The 16,755-nt window shown below is 60.9% G+C and overlaps 4 protein-coding genes and 1 long non-coding RNA gene across 7 annotated transcripts; 1 reads left to right on the top strand and 4 right to left on the bottom strand.

Moving 5' to 3' along the window:
• Positions 1 to 53: 53 nt before the first annotated feature.
• Positions 54 to 5,554, bottom strand: TCIRG1 (T cell immune regulator 1, ATPase H+ transporting V0 subunit a3). Of its 2 annotated transcripts, XM_065755521.1 has the most exons (20): positions 5,537 to 5,554; positions 4,911 to 5,048; positions 4,306 to 4,384; positions 4,002 to 4,231; positions 3,816 to 3,910; positions 3,441 to 3,567; positions 3,282 to 3,364; positions 3,074 to 3,167; positions 2,779 to 2,991; positions 2,385 to 2,535; positions 2,169 to 2,308; positions 1,933 to 2,090; positions 1,778 to 1,868; positions 1,575 to 1,693; positions 1,274 to 1,487; positions 1,024 to 1,140; positions 834 to 944; positions 612 to 732; positions 362 to 533; positions 54 to 275 (listed from the first exon to the last, which is right to left on the bottom strand). In XM_065755521.1, the coding sequence occupies exons 2-20, from the start codon at positions 5,025 to 5,027 to the stop codon at positions 194 to 196; spliced, it is 2,514 nt and encodes an 837-aa protein (XP_065611593.1). In that variant the 5' UTR covers positions 5,028 to 5,048; positions 5,537 to 5,554; the 3' UTR covers positions 54 to 193. The 2 variants fall into 2 exon arrangements, with proteins under 2 accessions (XP_065611593.1, XP_065611594.1); XM_065755522.1 differs by lacking the exon at positions 5,537 to 5,554 and having other exon boundaries at positions 1,778 to 2,090; positions 2,169 to 2,196; positions 4,911 to 5,106.
• Positions 5,555 to 5,823: 269 nt separating this feature from the next.
• On the bottom strand, positions 5,824 to 7,311 carry NDUFS8 (NADH:ubiquinone oxidoreductase core subunit S8). Of its 2 annotated transcripts, none has more exons than XM_065729100.1 (7): positions 7,276 to 7,311; positions 6,883 to 6,930; positions 6,728 to 6,793; positions 6,556 to 6,645; positions 6,315 to 6,487; positions 6,108 to 6,236; positions 5,824 to 6,022 (listed from the first exon to the last, which is right to left on the bottom strand). In XM_065729100.1, exons 2-7 carry the CDS (start codon positions 6,920 to 6,922, stop codon positions 5,891 to 5,893), a joined length of 630 nt encoding a protein of 209 aa, XP_065585172.1. In that variant the 5' UTR covers positions 6,923 to 6,930; positions 7,276 to 7,311; the 3' UTR covers positions 5,824 to 5,890. The 2 variants fall into 2 exon arrangements, with proteins under 2 accessions (XP_065585172.1, XP_065585171.1); XM_065729099.1 differs by having other exon boundaries at positions 6,883 to 6,933.
• A 211-nt stretch (positions 7,312 to 7,522) lies between these two features.
• Positions 7,523 to 10,191, bottom strand: LOC136060748 (aldehyde dehydrogenase family 3 member B1-like). Its single transcript, XM_065755526.1, has 9 exons — positions 10,028 to 10,191; positions 9,365 to 9,475; positions 9,170 to 9,290; positions 8,934 to 9,019; positions 8,771 to 8,852; positions 8,278 to 8,664; positions 8,038 to 8,204; positions 7,850 to 7,949; positions 7,523 to 7,740 (listed from the first exon to the last, which is right to left on the bottom strand). The coding sequence occupies exons 1-9, from the start codon at positions 10,187 to 10,189 to the stop codon at positions 7,547 to 7,549; spliced, it is 1,410 nt and encodes a 469-aa protein (XP_065611598.1). The 5' UTR covers positions 10,190 to 10,191; the 3' UTR covers positions 7,523 to 7,546.
• A 1,138-nt stretch (positions 10,192 to 11,329) lies between these two features.
• On the top strand, positions 11,330 to 12,504 carry LOC136060749 (uncharacterized). Its single transcript, XR_010623391.1, has 3 exons — positions 11,330 to 11,367; positions 11,877 to 12,350; positions 12,390 to 12,504. It is a non-coding gene; the product is annotated as an uncharacterized LOC136060749 (long non-coding RNA).
• LOC136060747 (aldehyde dehydrogenase family 3 member B1-like) lies at positions 11,485 to 16,611 on the bottom strand. Its single transcript, XM_065755525.1, has 10 exons — positions 16,532 to 16,611; positions 16,232 to 16,394; positions 14,989 to 15,099; positions 14,770 to 14,890; positions 14,589 to 14,674; positions 14,259 to 14,340; positions 13,766 to 14,152; positions 13,501 to 13,667; positions 13,260 to 13,359; positions 11,485 to 11,682 (listed from the first exon to the last, which is right to left on the bottom strand). The coding sequence occupies exons 1-10, from the start codon at positions 16,609 to 16,611 to the stop codon at positions 11,489 to 11,491; spliced, it is 1,491 nt and encodes a 496-aa protein (XP_065611597.1). The 3' UTR covers positions 11,485 to 11,488.
• Between the last annotated feature and the right edge of the window lie 144 nt (positions 16,612 to 16,755).

The following is a 16,755-nucleotide window of genomic DNA, read 5'->3' on the forward strand; positions in this document are numbered from 1 at the left end:
GCCTCCCCCCCACCCGAGGATTCCCACTCAAACAGGGCACACAGGCAGGAAGCCGGGGGAGTTTATTCACTGCAGAAACCTCTAGGCTTGGAAAAGGAGAGGAAGGGGCCAGGGAGCATGCAGCCAACCCCCATGGCACTGGGGGGGGTCCCAGCAATGTGGAGCCCCCCCAGGTCCGTGCAGCACAGTTCTGTTACTCCCAGGGATCGGGCGCGAAGGTGAAGGGGCACAGCTTGTAGCCAGCACCCACGTAAAACTTATTCTGAAACTCCACCCTGCCAAGGAAGGAAGGAAAGGCACACAGTGAGGGCTGGGGGTGGGCTGCGTGGGGTTCTGTCCCCTCCATATCCACTAGGCTCACCAGTGCAGGCGGAGGGCGTGCAGGAAGGCAGAGAGCCCCTCCATCACCAGCAGGATGGCCACGGTCAGCACGGCGAAGACAGCAAAGACGGGCACCAGCACGACACCACCAACGTAGCTCAGCCCCACAAAGCCGTTCTGCATCACCATGGTCCACAGCACCTCAGAGAGCTCTGCCCGTGGAGGGGGGGGGGGCAGTGAGGCCCAGCCTGGCTAATGGGGTGGGTTTTTGGGGCACGGGGGTCACTCACGAGCGTGGGCGAGGCTGAGCGCCCAGAGCCGCAGGTAGGACGCGGTGTTGGAGATGCAGCCCAGGCAGTACTCGATGGTGTGGATGGCTTGGTGCATGAAGACCTCAGAGAAGTCCGTGTGCTGCAGGAACAGAGGTGGGATGCTGTGTGTTGGGCTGCTTAGGGGGGGAGGGGAAGGGGACGGAAGACTCCAGACCCCCTCACCAACCCCCAGCCCCTTACCTCGGCATCTGGGCCGTGCCCCCCGCTCTCCACATCTTCCTTGGTGGCATTGACAGAGTTGCCAGCCTCCTGCCCATCCAGCAGCAGCTCCTGCTCCACTGTGGCTGCTGGCTGTGGGGGGGGGGGCATCAGCCCCAGTCAGGCCACGCTGTTGTGCCCCCTGACCCAAGCCAAAGACCCCCAACCTCACCGGGATAGAGTTCGTCCTCCACCTGTGCCGCTGGTTGTACAAGTACAGGGGTGTCCCCAGGAGCAGGACAGGCACCGACACCAGTGCCAGCACCACCAGAACCATCTGCACTGGCACCTGGAGCACACAGCGACTTGGAGTCCCTTCCAGCACTGGGACACCCAACGCCCCACGCATCTGAGCTGAGGATGTCCCCGCTTGTGACAGTGGGACACCCCAGTCTTGGTGGGGGTCGTCCCGGAGGCACTACCTGCCCTCGATAGAGCGGGAGGTTGTCAGCGTTGGAGGTGAAGAGAAACATGTCGATGAAGTGGATGAGGATGCTGGGGGCCACCTGGGAGTCGGCGGCGCTGAACCTGACCCACTTGTAGAAGATGAGGAAGACGAGGTAGCCAAAGAGTGCCAGCAAGAAGACCACCTCAGGCAGGAGCTCCAGCACCAGTCGGTGCCACTGTCGGAAGTGCCTGAGCAGGAGTCGACAACAAGGTGTGTACTCAGCTCTGCCCCACACCCCACCCCACCGCTTTAGAGTGATCCGGGGGGGGACTCACACATGGTTGAAGACACCTAGCAGGACGCCAAAGCCCATGTGCACGATGCCCAGCACCACTGACATCTTCATCTTGAAGGAGTTGAGGAAGTTGAGGTGGTTGGTGGCTAAGCTCCAGATCTGCCGAGGACAATGTGAGATGCCCAGCCCCCACCCCCCCACTGAGGGTCCCATCCTGCCCCTGTCCCCACGGGGGGTACTGACCGGGTCAATGCCAAAAGGATAGGGCCCTCGGAAGACACCAGTGACATTGGGGTCCAGGGTGAGGTAGCGGTGGGTGGCGAGGTAGGCAGAGCTGTGGGCAGAGCGAGGGGTCAGCGCCAGCAGGACCAGGGCCACGTGGAAAAATGGGGACCCACCTCCAGGAGGAGTGGTTGGCCATGGTGGCCACGCTCCAGGCCGAGGGGAAGATGACAGTGGCTTTGCTGAAGCACTCATTGTAGATGAAGCCGGTGTAGATGGAGAAGGCCCCCATGAGCAGGATGAGGTAGCGTCCCTTGAAGAACATCTGCCAGATCTGGGTGGGGGGTGGAAAAACGTGGCTCCCGTGTCCCACACCACCACCCCCAGCCCACGCTGTTCCCGTTCCACTCACCTCGTTGCTGCCCTGCTGCAGGCTGGGGCTGTTCTCAAACAGCACCATCCAGAGAGCAAAGAGGAACATGAGCAGCCCGTGCCCCACATCCCCAAACATGATGGCAAAGATGAAGGGGAACGTGATGATGGCATAGGGGGCTGCAAGGCACAGCAACCGCGTCACACAGGGTCCCCTCAGCACTGGGGTGCAGCAGGAAGACAGGACGGTCCTTACCAGGGTTCACCTCCTGATAGCTGGCCACCCCATAGGCATCCACGATGCTCTGGAAGCCAGCAGTGAACTTGTTGGTGCGGATGAGAGTTGGGGGGCTCTCCAAGGTGGGGATCCTCTGCACGAAGCACTCCACACTCGAACCACTCTTGTACTGTGGGGAGGGCAGCTGGAGTCTGATCCGTGGTACCCAACCCATGGCTGCATTGGAGCAGGGGGGATGGTGGCACAGGGATGCAGGGTACCAGAAGTGGAGGCTAATAATGCCCCGTGACATGTACCACCGTGGGGGTGGCACCTTTGACACTGGTGGGAGCACACCAAGCAACTCTTGGCACAAGGACACGGGTCCACCCAAGCAACCCTTTGGAGCCACCAAGCAACAGAGGACACGCACCGATCCTTGGCGCAGGGCTTCCTGCACCTGGGTGAGGTCCTGCACGGGACACCAGACCTCGGCAATGAGGCACTTCTCTGTGACATCCAAGCTGCACTGGTTGAGGACGAGGTAGACGGCCTTCATCTTCTGCACCTGCACCCGCCAGGCAGGCAGCGCCAGCATCACCTTGTCCAGCACCTGCGCCAGGTACTGCTCTGTCTCCTCCAGCACCTGTGGGCACCCAAATGAGGGCTCAGGGATTTCAAGTCCCAGTGTGGCCTCCCTGTCCCCCCCCCCACGGTGCCCAGCTCACCACACTGAGGTCCTGGATCTGGCCGAGCAGCCCGCTCAGCGTGTCAGCACGGCTGGCCTCACTCTCTGGGTAGGGGTACACGCGGCAGTGGAAGCTGGGGCAGATGGACATTGCCACGTTGAGGGTTGGTGCTCCCCGGTACTGCAGTGGGTCTCACTAAATAAACCTTTTTTTTGTGTGTGCAAATGACACAGGGCTGCTCACTCACCAATCCGAGATCTTGCGGATCTTCTGCCCGATCTGCTCGCCCCAGTAGGAGATGAGGAAGATGACCCAGGTGACGCTCTCACCCTGGGGACACATAGCTCACATTAGCACCAGCTTGTTCTAGCTCCCTTTCCCACCGGTTCCCTGGTGCCCCAATCACCGTGTTTGGGTCCTCCAGGGGCTCGGGCATCTCCACAAAACTGGCCACCAGGTAGCCACGGCAGGCTCGCCACAGCAGCCGTTCAAAGGCACTCACCCGCCACGGGTGGATGACACCAGTCACAAAGCTGTGGGGATGCAGTGTGGGCACTGGGACAGCTCTGCTGTCACCCTGACCTGTGGCCAATCCCCTCCCCCGTGACCTATTTCCGACCCCTATCCTACAAGCTTTGCTTGCTGTCCCTGCTGGCCCATCTCCAACTCTTTTCCTACAACCACACCTTTGTCCCACGGACCCGCTTCCAACTCTTCTTCAACCCACCTCCAGCCGTGCCCCTGCCCCACAGCTGCCCCACACCCCTCCATCTCCCCTCACTTGATCTTGCGGTCAAGGTGGTGGTGCACAGAGGGGTCGAGCAGCGGGTCGTGCTCAGAGAACGCTCGGCTTGACGGCGGCGACCCAGGGGGGCCCTGCAAGCGTCGGGGAGCAGACAGAGCAAGCTGTGTGTGTGACAGGACGTGGGACAGATGTCCCCAAGTACTGGTGTGTCCTGGCACCCACCGGCATGCTGGTCAGGCGCTGTCCCTCGCGCAGGACGTGCAGGTATTGGCGCAGGTCCTGCAGGCGGCCCCGCAGGGCGGCACGGTTGCAGCTGACCTCACGCAGCTCCCTCGCCAGCTGCTCTGACTGCTCCTGCACTCTCAGAGCCTCGCGGGCTGCTGGGGCTGGAGGGTTTTCTGTGCACGGCCCCAGCACCCGCCCGGCCCTGTGAAGCTCCTGCTGGAGGAAGGCTGCGAAGAGGAGAGAGGGTGGGAGAGGGGCTCGAGGGGAAAGAGCCTGAGCTCAGGTAGGGTTTGGCACTCACTGAAGGTCTTCTCCATCTCCTCGCAGCGCCGCACCTCGCCCACAAAGCGCCGCTGGAAGGCACTCACGTGGGGGTTCAGCTGGGGGGCAAGGGGGCACGGGCACGGTTGGCAGTGCAGGGGCCAACGCTGGGGTGTGCTGACCTCAGTCAGCACGTACCCGTTCCCCGTGGGCCCGAACCCCGTGGCCTCCACCCAGAGCATCCGACCCTGTGTACCCAGAGCAACCCACCTGCTGCACCCACTGCACCCACTGCACCCACACCCGTCTGTCCCGATCCCCCTTCACTTCAGAACGCCCCAAAACCCCTACACCCACAGCACCCACACCCATCCGTCCCGATTCCCTGGCACCCAGAACGCACCGTGCCCAATATCCTGCACCCAGAGCATCCAAACCTATCTACCCCGATCACCCTACACCCCCAGCACCCCAAACCATCTACGCCCAATATCCTGCCCCTAAACCCAAACCCTTGCTCACTGAGCACCCAAATCCCTCAGAGTCCCCCCTCCACCCACGCTACCCAAGCCTCCATCCCAACCCTGCCCATCCCAAGCTGTCCCACGGCCATACGGGTGGGGGTCCCTGCACCCCCCTACGTACATCCCTGAACTCCAGCAGCCCCCGCTCGCCCAGCTCACTGACACAGCTGTACGCCGAGGCAGAGTGCAGGAAGAGCTGTGCCAGGCAGACCTCCTCGCTGCGGAACAGGGACCCCATGGCAGCCTGCTTGGGGGCACCCTGAGGATGGGGGAAGGCAAGTAGTCAGGGGATGCTGCAGTAGGGGTGGGGTGGGGTGGGGTGGAGGGATGGGATGGGATGGAGGCGGGATTGAGGAATGGGATGGAGGAAGGTTGGGGTGGCGGGATGGGATGGAGATGGGTTGGGATGGGGGAGATCCCTGCTGCCTCTGCTCAGCCGCGTTGTCCCCGCTGCAGGGTTGGGGCCAGGGGAAGTCACACGGCACTTCCCGGCTGAGTCGGCCGCGGTCACGCTGTTCCCAGCACTTCAATTGCACCACGCTGTCCCAACCCCCCTCTCAACCCCGACCCGCCCCAACTCCTTCCCCCACCCCTCCACGCGGAGCTCAGCTGCATCTGAGTCACTGCCAACTCGCTCCCGGTCCGAGGAGAACCGAGACCCCCACCCTCCCAACCCCCTCCATCCCCGCCCCTCGCAGTCCCCTCCCTCCTCCCGGGATTCGCAGCCGGGAGCGGCCCCGCTCCTACCCGGTACGAGGCGGGGAGAGCCGGCTCCGTCCGGGCTCCGCACTTCCTCTTCCCCCAGGAAGGGCCCGGCCCTCTGCTACCCGCAGGAACACCCCGGCGCTTCGGGGGCGGCCCTCCAGCAGCCGAACCCGCCCCCCCCTCCAACCCCTTCCCCCCCACAGCGCTGGAAACCCATCCATAAAGATGCCCCCCCCCCCCCCCCCCCCCACGCGTGCCCAACCCAAAACGGGAGTGAGAGCACCCAGGACCACCCCCTACAAAATCAGACGAGGCAGACGTGAGCTTGGGATTAGGAAGGGGGCTGGTGTAGCCCCGCTTTATTAATGGGATTTGGGGGGGGGGGGGACGTGGGAATCACCGGTACAGGTAATCAGCCTGGATGTTGGCTGCAATCTCAGCCTCCCACTTGTCGCCGTTGTTGAGCAGCTTCTCCTTGTTGTACAGCAGCTCCTCGTGCGTCTCCGTGGAGAACTCAAAGTTGGGACCCTGACACGGCGGGAGACGTTCGAACGGAAGAACCGCAGCGGCCCTCCATCGTGGCAGGGTCCCGCCGCTGCCATCCCCACCTCACCTCCACGATGGCATCCACGGGGCACGCCTCCTGGCAGAAGCCACAGTAGATGCACTTGGTCATGTCGATGTCGTAGCGCGTGGTGCGGCGGCTGCCGTCCGCCCTGGGCTCGGCCTCGATGGTGATGGCCTGTCCCCAGGTACAAGGTCAGAGGATGGGGAGCCCCAATAGGAGAAGATGGGACTCTGGGGGGGTGGGGTTGCTCACCTGTGCAGGGCAGACGGCCTCACAGAGCTTGCAGGCGATGCAGCGCTCCTCGCCCGAGGGGTAGCGGCGCAGCGCGTGCTCCCCACGGAAGCGTGGGCTCAGAGGTCCCTTCTCAAAGGGATAATTGATGGTGGCGGGCTCCCGGAACAGGTAGCTCAGCGTCATGGCCAGCCCTGCGGGACAGCGGGGTCACCCCGAAGTGTGGAGCACAGTGAGGGGTGGGTCACACTGAGGGGCTCACCTCGGAAGAGCTCCGTCCACAGCAGGGTCTGCGCGGCGCGGTCGGTGATGGATTTCATGTCCATAGCTGGCTCCTGGATGTTGACATACTCTGCAGGGAGAGTGACGCCGACGGCGACGGGAATGGGGTTGCGACGGGGTGGGGGTAGGGATGGAAAAAGGGGGGTACTCACTGTAGCACTCCCGGGGGGTGGTGGTGCTGAGTGCTCGTATGTAGCACAAGGGGGGAACCGGCGGACCTGGGAAGGGCAGAGAGGCGGTGGGGAGGACGTGGCAGCGGCGTGGGGCTGGTGATGGGGTTCGGGGTGGTCCCGGTTCGGTCACTTACCTGCCCGGGCAGCCCGGTGCAACAAGCGTAGCGCTGCCATGTCCCGTCCTGCTGCAGGGAGTGCTCAGCACAAAGGGGTCCGGGGCAGCCCACCCCAGCACTGCTTCCCCTAAGGGAACCCCAGGCGGCCTGCTGCCCCACACGGCACCCCACAGGGGACCCAAGCATCCTAGCAACTGGGTAAGGGACGTGGGTGCCCTCCCCCCCTTAGGACTGCTACTTTCTGGCCCCCTACCCAAGCTCGCCCTCCCATATAACAAAAAGGATCCGAATTCTCTGCCCCTCCCCACCCCGGGGAGTCCCACAACGTGCTCCTCCTCATCCCCAGGCCGCCCCCGTGTGCCCCCCCCCCGGCTCTCACCTCCCAGCCCCCACTTTCCGCCCCCAGCTCACCTCCCCCAAGGACCCAGCCGTCCTGACCCCTGGCCCACCCCCAAGACGCAGTGCGCAGGCGCAGTGGGCAGCGGCGCACGCGCGAAGCGACGCCGGCTTCACTAGGCGGGACCACGCCCGCGTCTCGTATTCCATTGGTCCCTGCCACCGATTGGCAGCAGTAAACAACCATTCGTGCGGGGAGAAGGGGAGCGCCTCCCCGCTGATTGGCTGACGCAGCGAGAGGGCAGGCGGAAATGAGGGCGGAAGTGGGCGTTTATTAAGGCGGCGTTCAGAGCAGCGTGCAGGCGGCGCGGCGGCGGTTCTCCACCGCGGTGCGGAGCATCGGCAGTCGGCGCGGGGAGTAGGGCGGGTAACGGAGCCCGTTCAGAGCTTCCCGGCCGTCGGCACGGAGCAGGGCCGAGCGGAGGTGCGAGAAGGTCTCGAAGGTGAAACGGCCGTGGTAGCGGCCTAGGCCGCTGTGTCCTGAGCGGGGAACGGGGCCTCAGCGGTGCTAGGCCGCGGCCTTGGGGGGGGGCGGGTGAGTAATGAGGCAGATGGACAGGCAGGCAGATAGAAAGACAGGTAGGCGTACCAATGCCACCAAAAGGCAGCGAAGTCAGCGTCATGTGCATGATGGTGTCGTTGGCGCAGAAGCCACCGCTGCTTGTCCGCTCCAGCAGCCGGCGCACCACCTTGGGTGGGGGGACATGAACTCTGAGCGCCCGGCTGTCACCCCCACGTTGTCCCTGTGGATATGGGGACGTGGAGGTGGCTGCCCACCTTGGTGCTGGAGGAGAAGACGTAGAGTGTCAGCGGCCGTTCCCGGGCGTTGATGAAGGTGATGGCGTCCTCCTCGCTGGTCACGGTCAAAATAGGCAGCACGGGGCCGAAGATCTCTTCCTGCATCACTGGGTCATCTTCTCGGACGTCCACCAGCACTGTGGGGGCTGTGGGAGCAGAGATGGGTCATCCAGCACCAGATCCAGCAAGACACCCACCCCACGTGTCCTGTGCCCTCACCCACGTAGCGCTCCTTCTCGTCTGTCTCTCCCCCGATGGCCACGCGCCCGCTGCTCAGCAGTGCCCGCACCCGTCTGAACTGTTTGTCCCCCACAATCCTGGCCAAGTCGGGGGAAGTACGAGGCTCAGGGCCATAAAACTCAGTGATGGCCTCACGCAGGGCAGGCACCAGCCTCTCCTGCATTTCCACGCTGCACAGGACGTAGTCGGGAGCGACGCAGGTCTGCCCCGCGTTGAAGAAGCGTCCCCAGGCCACCCGCCGGGCCACGTTCTGCACGTCGCAGGTGTCGGACACGTAGCAGGGGTTCTTGCCCCCCAGCTCCAGTGTTACTGGTGTCAGGTGCTTGGCGGCGGCCGACATCACGATCCTGCCCACCGAGGGGCTGCCTGTGGGCAGGGGTTGCAGCGTGAGCCGAGCCTGGCCGTGTCCTTGTGCGTCCCCTTGCCTTGAGGGTGGGCTCAAAGCATAGTTCTGCTTCCCTGTGGGACGCACCTGTGAAGAAGATGTAGTCGAACTTGTTCTCCAGCAGCCTGGTGGTCTCCTCCACGCCAGCAGTCACCACGGCGAAGCAGTCCTAGAACGATACGGGATACAGCTCAGCTGTGTTTTTTCAGGACACAGAGGGACAGGAGGCCGTGGCCAGCAGCTCTCCTACCTTGTCAAGGTAGCAGGGCAGTGCCTCAGCCACCAGCCTCTCCATGTTCCTGCTGATTTCGGAGGGTTTCAGCACAACACAGTTACCTGCAGGACAGGAGCTCCTTCGCATTGAAGAGCTGGCTCTTGGGCAGCAGATAAACCCACCGCCATCACCTCCCTTGGGGAGTGCTCAGGGTGCCTAGTGGAGGTCCTGGTGCCCTCATTGGGTAGTAGGGATGCAGTGCCTGGCCTTACCAGCAGCGATGGCCCCAATGAGGGGCACCAGGAGGAGGTTGACGGGGTAGTTCCAGGGCCCGATGATGAGCACTACCCCATAGGGGTCCTTGCGGATGAAGGCTGAGTCCAGCTGTGTTGCCTGCAGCAGGAAGGAGATGGTGAGGGACCCGCTGGTCCTATCCTGCCCATCCCTGTCTGCCACTGCTCTGTTACCCAGTTCTTGTCCACGTTCTTGTCTTTCATCCAGGCACCCAGGTTGTTGAGCGTGTGATTGAGCTCGCTCCTGCAGACGGAGATCTCGGAGAGTTCCACTTCGAAGGATGGCTGAGAACGTGCAGGAGGACATCGTGGTCACCACCATCACCCCGCTACAGTGGCCATCCTCCCAAGCCACCCTCTTAGTAGGGTGTGATGGCCTCCAAAGGGCCAGAGGCCTCTGGTGGCCTTGTGCTGGTGAGCACAGGTGGCATTGTCATCTCTACCGCTCGCCACCCATGTCACAGTGTGCTGCCTGGCCCCCTGCCACTCAGTGCCACCATGTTCTTGGGGCACAGCAGAGGCTCAGGGTTAAAGGCATGCGTTTGGTATCTCCAGAGCTTCAGCTCCACTGTTAGCAGCACAACGCGTGCAGCTCTGGAGGCGGGGATGGGCACGAGGGATTGCAATCTCTCAGTAAAAGCTTCCACAGAGCTGACTTTGTCTTTTTTGCAGACACAGCAGAAAGCAGAGGCCACCTCCCTCTGAGCAGCCGTGCATCCGCCCAATAGAGGTGCGTGTGAGCAAAAGTGGAAAGCACTGATGGAGAACAGATGGAAAGAGGGGGAGAAGCGGGAAGGAAAGACAGGTACTTCTCACCAGCAGCCCCACCCCTCTCACCTTGTGCATGTCCAAGGCAGTGGCCTCCAGGATGTCCTGCTTCCTCTCCTCCAGGAATCGACCCAGGGCCTCCAGCTGTGCCGTACGGTACTCCAAGGGCCGGGTCTTCCCCGAGAGCCAGGCTGCCCTCAGGTGCCCCACCAGCCCTGCGTGGTCACTCATGGCACAGGGTGGCTGCCAGCTGGTGAGGATGGGAGGTGTCACCACCACAGCACAGCCGGGAGCACTGCAACCCACTGCTGTGCAAAGATCAGGGTGCATCGGAGTCCGTCTTCACGCTCAGGGACACGTGGCGGTGAGTTTATTACAGACTGCTTGAAATCTCCACTTCTGAACGTACAGAAATGCACTTGCACTTCAGGTTCCTACAGCTTTCCCACTAGTGAAGTGCACGTTTATATCCATTCACCCATACACATAAAGAAAACAGCCATCCAGCCACACACACACGTTATTTATGGTATTAGTGGCACGCCTCTTGCCAAAGCTCTACCTGGAGTGGGGTCAGTGGAAGACAGAGCAGCCTTCAGAGACAGTCCACGTTGTGGAGTGTAGGGTCATCCAGACTTCCCTGGCAGGCTTCTGTCTGTCTGATGCAGAAAAGGTTTTGGAAGTGTTCGTGTGAAAATCCTTCTGGGGCAGATAAGGGTCCGGTATCTTTATACCTGATTTGCATATCAGAAAGTGGGTGGAGAGCACAGTTTTCCTGCCTGGATCTTAGTCTTGTTTTCTCTGTCTTGCTGGCTGTGCTTCAACAAGAGTGGCACCAGGTGAGTTTATCAAGGGCATCCCGGGCTCCAGCCAAGCTCGTGGAAGAGGTCTCAGTTTCCACAGCCAAGCCAGCGTCCACTTCACCAGCTTGTCTGACAGATGTACCCAACACAGGGCTTGGATTTGAGAGCCAAGGGGCTGGAGTTTATTTGGCCCCCCTCTTAAGGCACAGGGCTTAAGCAGGGCTGGAGAAAATGAGGTACAGGAAGGCTACAGAGCTGCCAGTCACCAGCCCGGCCCCTTCAGCACCTTGACCCACTTCTTAGGAAGCACTTATCAGCCTGCGTGTGATAGTCACTGTTTTGTCAGTGGACTTGGTCAGCACAAAGGTCACGGACACCGGGTTGAAGAATTGCAGTTATCTTTACTTAGGTTTAAAGCAAGGAGATAACAAATGATGTGGCAAAGAATAGAAGGAGGCAATGCACCTAACCATTAGTAGGTGGGGATGGGGATTAAGACACATCACCAGCTGCCCTCATACTTTGCCATCCTTCAGACGTGCAGCCCCTGACTGCAGTGAGGATTTGGAGCAACTGGGAGGTCCTGCGTGGTGCATCTGCTCGTGGGTGAGGGCTCTGGCTTTGCTACAACAGGGTCCAGCTGAGCATGGGTGGGCACTGGGGGATGTGTGGGATGTGCCAGGAGAGGTGTGGGGGAAGCAGGGATGGGGGGCACCCCGGTGGCCCCTCAGAGCAGGAGGCATTCCCCCCTGCGCTTGATTGAGGTGGCAGTGCGGACCAGCCCCATCTTGTGGGTGCTGTAGGGGGGGTAACGCAGGGTGTTGATGGGCTCCAGGCCGGTGCCACGCTGCAGGCAGCCACGGTGGTGGGTGAAGGTGTCAAAGGTGAACTGGCCGTGGTACATCCCCAGCCCGCTGGACCCTGCAAGGCAGAGCACACGGTGATCTGGGTGCCCGGGTTGGTGAGCTGAAGGTGAGCAGGGGGTGTGGAAGGCCACCCTCGCAACCTCAGTGTCACCGTTTGCATTCTTCAGCTCCACTGCAAAGCTCTGTGCACCAAATGAAGCTCAGAAGATATTTACAGAGAGGAAAAAAAAAAAAACCCACCTTCTGCAGGGCATCATCTCCTCGCTAGGAGGAGCTGCGTCCTCGAAAGCTGAGCCAAGGTGAGCAGACTGAAGTTTCTTTCTGCTCGTCCTCCTGCCCTGGGGAGGGGACCCCAAGTGCCACCCCCCTCACTGCCCTCCTGACGGGGAGGTCCCAGCCTCGGGCATGTGGTTGTTCACTAAAACCTTTGGTCAACAGGTTTCATTTCTTTGTTTCTTTCTTCTTGCGCCACAGCTTCCCCCTTCTCAAGTTTCTCTTCTCTTTTTGGCTCTGAATGCAGCAGTGGAAGTTCCTGGTCCCAAAACCTCACCTGGTGCCAGAGTGGCTCAGAGCAGACAGCTGCTGGCGAGAGCTTCCCCCAACCCCGCTTCCCTCCTGCAACACCTTCTCTACCATGGCACAGCCTCCCCAAAAGACCCCCTCACTCTACAAGGCTGTGGTGATCTTTGGAGGTCCCTTCCAGCCTTCCTGTGCTCTTATATGGTTCAGTGGTGGGTTGTGCTCAGCCCCAAGGTTGCTGAGCCAGCCGAAATCTCTGGTGGAGCACAGGAGCTGGTGGTGAAGCTCATCCTCAAGCCTGGGTGTCTCCATCATCTGTATTCCTTCCTCTCCAAGGAAAGAGCAAAGTGCACCTTGCTAATAGGTTTTCTTTTTTTGCTTTTTCTACCTAAATAGAATGGGTCAGAAGAATGACAGATCCCTTGCATCAAGCACAAAGCTGAAAGCACTGCCTGGTGGCCAGGGCACGTACAGAGAAGACCACAGCATCACAGGAAATGGAGCAGCAGCCTCTTCAGCTGCCTTCTCCAGGAGGAAACCCCAGCAAGAGGAGCAGAATAAGAGTCAGACCTTCTCAGGGTCTGCCAAAAATCTTTGTTTTGCATGAAGCAACAAGGAGGGACCACCGGGGGTTGCACTGTTCTTGAATGATTTCTCAGCTCTGAGATGAGAAGGTGGTAAATGCTTGTAAAGCTTTTCACCCTTGTGGTGTCTCCAGATCCACGTGATCTGGATTCGGTGTTTACACCTCAAGAGCTTTTTGCAGTGTGTGGCTCCAGGAGTTCAGCTTAAGGAACTTTGTGTGTTTGGCAATTCATAGCCATCGTGCCGTATTCAGCCCTGCAGCCAAAATGAAGATCTGTGCAAAAGTGACAGCCTAGAGATCTTCCTCTGCTGGCAGTACCCCCAATTCCCTACTTCTTAAATAAGCCATCTTCACGTACTCAAAGGATGCTGCTTGGGACTGCGACCACTGCGAGAAGAAAACCCTTCAGTGCTTTGTGCACGCTAGGCAGAAGCAGGGCCACAAAACCCCAGGGCTCGGCCCTGCTGAGTGCTGGTGGGACAAGCTGGGGGCTCACACCTGCCTGAAGCTTGGGGGCTTGGACCTACCGATGCCACCGAAGGGCAGCGAGGTCAGCGTCACGTGCATCAGGGTGTCGTTGCCACAGAAGCCTCCGCTGCTCGTCCTCTCCAGCACTTGATTCACCTCCTGGGGGAGAGTAGAGAAAAGGATGTGGTGCTGATGCCAGGGCCCTGGCTGCCATCTACCCTGCAGAGCCAGGGCCAAAATCCTTCAGCCAAAAGCTTTGGAAAGGAGTGTGGGCCAGACACACATCCAGGGGCCTTGTACCTCGCTGTCGGAGGAGAAGGCATACACAACCAGAGGCCGTTCTTGGCTGTTGATGAAATCAATGGCTTCATCCATATTGGCCACGGTGACGATGAGCAGGATAGGGCCGAAGATCTCCTCTTGCATGGCAGGGTCAGAGGGCTTCACATCCACCAGCACTGTAGGGGCTGCAAAGAAAGAAACCTGGAGGTTGTCAGTCCCCTCTCCAAAATCCACGCCACTTTATGCAAGAGTGAGCAGAATTGTCCAAACTCCAAGCCCTCACCCACGTAGCGCTCCTTCTCGTCTGTCTCTCCCCCGATGGCCACGCGCCCGCTGCTCAGCAGCGCCCGCACCCGCCTGAACTGTTTGTCCCCCACAATCCTGGCCAAGTCGGGGGAAGTACGAGGCTCGGGGCCGTAAAACTCCGTGATGGCCTCACGCAGGGCAGGCATCAGCTTCTCCTGCATCTCCACGCTGCACAGGACGTAGTCGGGAGCGATGCAGGTCTGCCCCGCGTTGAAGAAGCGTCCCCAGGCCACCCGCCGGGCCACGTTCTGCACGTCGCAGGTGTCGGACACGTAGCAGGGGTTCTTGCCCCCCAGCTCCAGTGTTACTGGTGTCAGGTGCTTGGCGGCGGCCGACATCACGATCCTGCCCACCGAGGGGCTGCCTGTGGGCAGGGGTTGCAGCGTGAGCCGAGCCTGGCCGTGTCCTTGTGCGTCCCCTTGCCTTGAGGGTGGGCTCAAAGCATAGTTCTGCTTCCCTGTGGGACGCACCTGTGAAGAAGATGTAGTCGAACTTGTTCTCCAGCAGCCTGGTGGTCTCCTCCACGCCAGCAGTCACCACGGCGAAGCAGTCCTGCAGCAGAAAAGGAGGGGTCCCCCTGTGTCACTGCCCCCATCTGCTCTACCAGCACCCTGGACAAAGTGCTGCTGCTCAGTGAGCAGTAGGGCAGCCAGGGGCTGGTTTGGAGAGTCAGAATGGGGGACGTAGATGTGGCTCTGCATATCTCAGGGGACTCAGAGGTGAGCAAAGGTGGGGAGTATAGGGACAGCTCGGCAGAAGCCAGCCATGAGGCGGGGACAAGGATGAGAAGGGCTTCTTACTTTGTCCAAGTATTTGGGCAGCACTTCCTCCAGGAGTTTCTCGCTGTGCTTCGTCAGCTCTGAGGGTTTGATGATGACGCAGTTGCCTGGGGGAAGATGCAGAGGACGTCCAACCAACGTGTCCCCCAGCCCCAGCATATGCTGCCCACGTCCTGCAGGCGGGGGATGGGCTCAGCCTCACCAGCAGCGATGGCCCCAATGAGGGGCACCAGGAGGAGGTAGATGGGGTAGTTCCAGGACCCGATGATGAGCACTACCCCATAGGGATCCTTGCGGATGAAGGCTGAGTCCAGCTGTGTCGCCTACAGGAGCACATTGGTGTGGGTCAGATTCCACCTGAACTCTTCAAGCTCTGGGATTTCCCACAGCCCGCATTGGTGAGGTCTTTTTTTCCCCTTACCAGGTTCTTGTCCACGTGCTTGTCCTTCATCCACCGGGACAGGTTGTTCAGGGCTTCATTGAGCTCGTTCTTGCACAGGAGGACCTCAGAGAACTCGGCCTCGAAGGGTGGCTGGGGGTGCAGAGCACTGTGCCAGCTCTGCTTCCTGCATCTTTCACACCCACCCCAGGGGGCTTTAACCCAGCTGTGGGTACCCCGCCGAGCTTCAAGAGGAGCAGCAGCAGCAAAGCAAGAGCTTTGAGATATCCTCAGAGGAGCAGGAGGAGCCCAGGGAGAGGGGGCTGTCCCAGAAGGACCTTGGAGAGCCCCGAGACCCCAGGGTTTGTTTTTTTTTCCCAGGACGTTCCCAGCGGGAGGGTAATTGTGAGCACTGGGTGGATTTGCCCATCTCTGAGCATTCTTTGGTGAGATGGGGCTGGGCAGATCTTTGGTCCCGCTCCACACGGTGTCCCTGTGTCCCCATAGCCATGTCCTGTTACCGAGCTGATGCCATCAGTGGTGTTTGGGGGACAACCATCAGCAAGTTGCTGCCAACCCGGGCTTGGGCTCCTCAGCGGTGCTTCCCCATTTCAACCACTTCTCTTATCCCGTGTGCAAGACACGGTAAGCAAAATGGGATGGGCAAGACCCTCCCAAGTCCCTGTGGTCCCACAGCAGCCACGGGAAAGGGATGAAAAGCAGCAACGCTGTCTCTTCTTCCAGCACAGGAGCTGGTGTTTACAAATGGGGACAGACTGCAAGGGTGAGCAGTCGACCAAGAGGAGATTCTGAACTGGGGTGGGCAACAGAAGACTATGAGCCCTATATGGTGCAGGTAAATGAGCTGTCCCGAAGCAGGGAGGATCAGGCAGGGGATTTAGAGCACCAGGACTGGGTCTGCTCTGCCCCGTTGCACAGAGATCCCGCTGGGAGCACAAGGGAGGGAGCGGAGGGTGGGGATACGGTGAGGATGGGGTGGATCTGGGTGTGAGGGCTTGGCCAAGCACCAAGCAAGATGGGGATTGGTTTCGGAGGGAGGGAGCAACTATTGGGATAAGGGATGGATAAACATGCCCCGGTGCTCCCCGTGACCCCATCCGTCCTGGTGTCTTTGCAAGCAAAGCTTCTGGTGGGGACAAGGGGTTGGCAGTGCCGCCTCCAGATGGAGGTGGGATGTGATGTTCTCTTTCACTGCCTCGACGTGCACCCGTGGGCTCCAAGCCCGGGGCAGAGCTCCAGGCCCCGCCAACCCTGCGGGCCTCACCTTGTGCATGTCCAAGGCGGTGGCCTCCAGGATGTCCTGCTTCTTCTCCTCCAGGAAGCGGCCCAGGGCCTCCAGCTGTGCCGTGCGGTGCTCCAAGGACCGCGTCCTCCGCGAGAGCCATGCCTCCCGCAGGCGGCTCACCAGCCCCGCGTAGGGGTTCTCACTGCAGGGACGAGGGCATCGGGGAGACCCCACCACAGCCCCTGCATTGCCCCAGCGCGACCCGGCATCGAAGTGGGGTGCCCAGGCAGTCCGGGCACCTCCTGCCTCCCTCCCACCGTCCCTTTGCTTTGCTCTCACCTCGTGCCACCGCCGTCCCCAGCGGCTGTGCCAGCCTCACCACCCATGGGCTGCTCAGGGTGCTCCGTGCCGAGCTGCATTCAGGAGTCCACCAGCCTGCACCCCACCTAACGGGAGCCCGACCCAGAACGGGAAGCTTTGGGGAGCCCGCTCGGCACCCCGACACCGCAGCCGCGTTCCCTCCGAGTGCAGCCTGCCTCCGGTTCTGCAGCTGGGGACATCAG

Source organism: Cyrtonyx montezumae, unplaced genomic scaffold, assembly GCF_038088225.1.
Source record: "Cyrtonyx montezumae isolate F1298 unplaced genomic scaffold, pur_monq_1.0 scaffold_10, whole genome shotgun sequence".
NCBI lineage: Eukaryota > Metazoa > Chordata > Aves > Galliformes > Odontophoridae > Cyrtonyx > Cyrtonyx montezumae.

Coding starts and splice junctions, on each gene's coding strand:
- TCIRG1 (XM_065755521.1), bottom strand. CDS start 5,027: ATGGGGTCCCTGTTCCGCAGCGAGGAGGTCTGCCTGGCACAGCTCTTC. Junction 945..1,023: donor GGAGGACGAACTCTATCCCG/GTGAGGTTGGGG, acceptor CCCCCCCCACAG/CCAGCAGCCACAGTGGAGCA. Junction 534..611: donor GCTCAGCCTCGCCCACGCTC/GTGAGTGACCCC, acceptor CTCCACGGGCAG/AGCTCTCTGAGGTGCTGTGG.
- NDUFS8 (XM_065729100.1), bottom strand. CDS start 6,922: ATGGCAGCGCTACGCTTGTTGCACCGGGCTGCCCGGGCAG. Junction 6,646..6,727: donor CACCCCCCGGGAGTGCTACA/GTGAGTACCCCC, acceptor CTCTCCCTGCAG/AGTATGTCAACATCCAGGAG. Junction 6,023..6,107: donor CCGTGGATGCCATCGTGGAG/GTGAGGTGGGGA, acceptor CCGCCGTGTCAG/GGTCCCAACTTTGAGTTCTC.
- LOC136060748 (XM_065755526.1), bottom strand. CDS start 10,189: ATGAGTGACCACGCAGGGCTGGTGGGGCACCTGAGGGCAGCCTGGCTC. Junction 9,476..10,027: donor CTGCCTTGGACATGCACAAG/GTGAGAGGGGTG, acceptor GCACGTTCTCAG/CCATCCTTCGAAGTGGAACT. Junction 7,741..7,849: donor GCTGCCTTTTGGTGGCATTG/GTACGCCTACCT, acceptor TTCCCCGCTCAG/GACACAGCGGCCTAGGCCGC.
- LOC136060747 (XM_065755525.1), bottom strand. CDS start 16,611: ATGCAGCTCGGCACGGAGCACCCTGAGCAGCCCATGGGTGGTGAGGCT. Junction 13,360..13,500: donor CCTTCTCCTCCGACAGCGAG/GTACAAGGCCCC, acceptor ACTCTCCCCCAG/GAGGTGAATCAAGTGCTGGA. Junction 11,683..13,259: donor GCTGCCCTTCGGTGGCATCG/GTAGGTCCAAGC, acceptor TCTGCCTTGCAG/GGTCCAGCGGGCTGGGGATG.